The 3,979-nt window shown below is 39.4% G+C and overlaps 1 protein-coding gene across 3 annotated transcripts in view; it reads right to left on the bottom strand.

The window, feature by feature from the left end:
• The window catches only part of col22a1 (collagen, type XXII, alpha 1), a 99,729-nt gene that overhangs the window by 2,462 nt on the left and 93,288 nt on the right, over positions 1–3,979 (bottom strand). For all 3 annotated transcript variants that reach the window (XM_032534839.1, XM_032534840.1, XM_032534841.1), the window contains 3 exons: positions 1,710–1,889; positions 1,165–1,231; positions 875–1,057 (listed from right to left, as the gene is read on the bottom strand). In XM_032534839.1, coding sequence (XP_032390730.1) covers positions 875–1,057; positions 1,165–1,231; positions 1,710–1,889 — 430 coding nt within the window. The remainder of the gene's footprint in view (positions 1–874; positions 1,058–1,164; positions 1,232–1,709; positions 1,890–3,979) is intronic.

Raw genomic sequence — 3,979 nt, 5'->3', positions numbered from 1 at the left:
AAATGAAAGCTCAGATGGGCTGATCTGGGGTGATGATGGAGCAAGGTTATCGCCCCTTTCTCTCTTTTTAAGACTCAGAAATGGCACATACTAAGGAAAGCTAATATTGGGACTGGATCTAGTGGCTGGAATTCTGCACCAAGACTGAATTTTGGGAACGAGCGTCAGATACAGTATTAGGGGACCTCTAAGGTCTTATAAAAGAGACTTCAGATCAGTATTAGGGGACCACTAAGGTCTATATAAAACTTCAGATACAGTATTAGGGGACCACTAAGGTCTATATAAAAGAGACTTCAGATACAGTATTAGGGACCACTAAGTTCTATATAAAGAGACTTAAGATACAGTATTAGGGGACCACTAAGGTCTATATAAAGAGACTTCAGATACAGTATTAGGGGACCACTAAGGTCTATATAAGAGACTTCAGATACGTATTAGGGGACCATAGGTCTATATAAAGAGATTTCAGATAAGTATTAGGGGACCTTTAAGGTCTATATAAAAGAGACTTCAGATACAGTATTAGGGCCCTCTAAGGTCTATATAAAGAGACTTCAGATACAGTACTAGGGTACCACTAAGGTCTATATAAAAAGACTTCAGATACAGTATAGGGGACCACTAAGGTCTATATAAAAGAGACTTCAGATACAGTATTAGGGGACCACTAAGGTCTATATAAAAGAGACTTCAGATACAGTACTAGGGGACCACTAAGGTCTATATAAAAGAGACTTCAGATACAGTACTAGAGGATCACTAAACCCGTTTTGCCTGCTGTCATTATAGATGTAATGTAATGTAACTCATTTTAACATGTTAACCATTGTATTTTAGGATGCCTATTGTCACAAAGTCCATGTCTTACCTTTAGGGCCCACGGGTCCCCTGGGTCCTTCTCCCCCATTCTGTCCAGGCATACCGGGCTCTCCAGGGGGGCCAGGTCGTCCGGAACCGCCGTCCTTACCTGGAGGGCCTGGAGGTCCTGGACGTCCCGCTGTACTCTTCACATGGGCTGGCTGCATCTGAGCCATGAGGTAAGCCATTTTTGCTGGACACAAAAAAGAAAGTGAATTCAATCTGATGTAACGCTGTTAAAGTGATCGTAATGAGGCTGACGGGAAAGACCACAAACGCTACAAGAAATGGCCTCCTCACCGTCTAACTGCTTGGCCAGCTCCTCCTGGATGAGCCGTCTCATCTGCTCCAGTGATACCGACTCTCCCTGAGAAAACAGATGTTCCTCATTCACTCCGTTATTAAAGCCTGAATCTAAATCATCTGTGCATATGTTCCTGGGGCATCAACATTAAAGCTTTCAGGTAGGGCTGGGCGTAAAAATCTAATTTCACACTATTTTTGACCAAAATACATCAATGTCGATATTGAGCTTTATGGGTTGACTATTGGTGCTTTTGATAAATGTTTACACAATGAGATTGTTAATAAATAGTCATCAGTACCATAAATATATAATAACTAAGTGGGTAGAGGTGAGTAATAGAACATCTAGAACAGTCTGGTGAGTTCAGAAAATGACTGACTTTACTGTAATGTAGCCTTTAAAACCAGGAAAAGACAATACTTATGTGTCATATCAGGATATTTTGATATCCTAAAGACGATATCTAGCCTCATATATCGATGTCAATATAATTATCAACGTATTGCCCAGCCATACTTTGAGGACTTTTATGACTCACCCTTTGGCCTGGGAGACCGGGGTTTCCTGAAACTCCTTGTGGCCCGGGAGGTCCTATTTCCCCTGGTGGTCCTGACATGCCCATCATCCCTGTGTGGCCCTTTCTGCCGGGGGGTCCAGGGTTTCCAGGCATACCTGGATCTCCTGAAGTTCCTTTATCTCCCTTCACGCCTGAGTCTCCCTGGATTAGATGACAGCAATTGTACATTCAGACTTAATAACAGGGTTTTTTTCCTCTGTAAAATGTCGACTAGGTTGCTTCATTTTTTGCATTAAATTGCTTTCTACTGCCAATAATCCTCCTAATTCATACAGCTGTACATTAAGCTGCCAAACAATATACAAATAACAATAATATTTTAATTTTTTTAATATATATTAAGGATATACTGTATATTTATTAGAGCCCAACCGATATCAGATTCATCAGAATCCTTTATAGTGACAAATAAATGATTCTGATAAATGCATATTTTAAAAATTAAATAAAAACGGATGGTCCACCATGTTATGAGCGTTGGCGTTGCATAGTCTGTCCACCAGAGGGTGCTTTACAACGTCCCTGTTGGCAACACTGATTAGTTTTCTTTTGTTATTGTGTTTTTTTTCAAAAAACTTAAGTTTCATATCTTAAGTTTGTATTTTTATACATTTTAAATATCAGAACTTTAGTATATTTTGATGTTCCTCTGTTCTGTTGTAACAATAAAAAAAATAATCATTATTTTAGGGAGAGAGAGAGAGAGACATGGAGGAAATCCTCACAGGTGGGACTCAAATCCAGGACCTCTGCGTCGAGGCATATACCTCGATGTCTATACAGTATGTGCACGCTCTACCAACTGAGTCAACCCAGCCACAAGCCTTTGGATTTGATTGTGTTTTTATCCACTGGGATTTTTTTATGCCGGCCTATGTAACAACTGCTGTGCAGTGTTATATGCATTTCTTTTTCAAATCATCAAATACAGAAAAAAAATAAGAAAACAACTGTAGCTTGGTTGAACCCCACCATCAAAAAGGAAAGAAAGTCAGTCTGAAATAATGTCGGATGACGAGATGAATGTAAAGTCGGTCCGAGGTGTCTGTGTAATAATTAATAAAGCTGTTGACAAAAAACTGAAAAGCTCTTTATGCCATTTTGCATTCATTTTTGAGACGGCCCCTAACTTCAGGTCATTTTACTGCTTATAACCAGCGAGGTACCAGGCTTCAATCCCGAAGTAAAAAACAACATACCGGTCGAGCTTCATGCTGCTCTGCCTGTAAAAATCTAGTGAAAAAGTTGTTGATGAATATACTGAACAATCTACACCACTGTGTTTATAGTCAATGGCATATTTGTTTACATTTTGGCAAAACTGCACCGTGATAAGTCCTGCAGCTTTGGCTACTACTGTAACAGGTCTGGGGTGCACTGGTATTACTCCTATACCTAAGAAAAAGTCAGCGTTCTATTACAACCTTCGTGGCTTAGGTGTAAAGCCATGACCATAAACCGCAATGGTTTGAATTCGGCCCACGGAATATCTGTAATCTCTTAATTATCGCTATCTAATGAAGGAATTACTGTAAATATTCTGGCCTCTTTTGTATTTAGTTGTATTTCCTCACTTGCATCTTTCTTTTCTGAATGATGTTGTGGTCTGGTTTGTGAAGATGTTGTCTTCATTTGTTTGTGTTTTGTCAAATTGCACACATTAACTTGAGTTGAGCTCTCAGGGCCACCGTAAGAAAATCCCACTCAAATATGTTCTCAAGTCTAAATATGAGAATTATGAGAATCATCAAGATAAACATTATAAAGAAACTTTTTAATGTGTTTCATAAAAGTCCGTCGAGGACATATTTCCTCGATGGATATCAGAGATCTGTATTCTGAATGTAGCTGTGTGTGTGTGTGATATCTGTAGTTTTCCATTTGAGTTGTGACTCATTAGCTTCTCTCAGAGGTGTCAATCAGGTAACAGCTTTGTATCTATTATGAGCACATTATCTGTTATATCTGAATAATGTAGTTAAAAGGATCTGAGTATTACACTGGATGATTAGGAGTGGGACAGGATATGTAGGAATATTAAAACTATGTCACGGGATGTGTGGGTGCGTCTCATTCAGTTCAATCTCTAGATTGTTAAGAATTGGTCTGAAAGACGCACCAAATTGTTGTAAATGTAAGACAGAGGACGGGCAATTACTTCATGTCCTATGGTCCTGTGAGAAGGTGCAGGTATTTTGGACCGGGATACAGGGCAACCTATGTCTGATTGC

This window comes from Etheostoma spectabile, chromosome 14, assembly GCF_008692095.1.
Source record: "Etheostoma spectabile isolate EspeVRDwgs_2016 chromosome 14, UIUC_Espe_1.0, whole genome shotgun sequence".
NCBI classification, from domain to species: domain Eukaryota; kingdom Metazoa; phylum Chordata; class Actinopteri; order Perciformes; family Percidae; genus Etheostoma; species Etheostoma spectabile.
The sequence above is the reverse complement of the archived record's forward strand: the minus strand, read 5'-3'. Positions and strand labels throughout refer to the sequence as shown.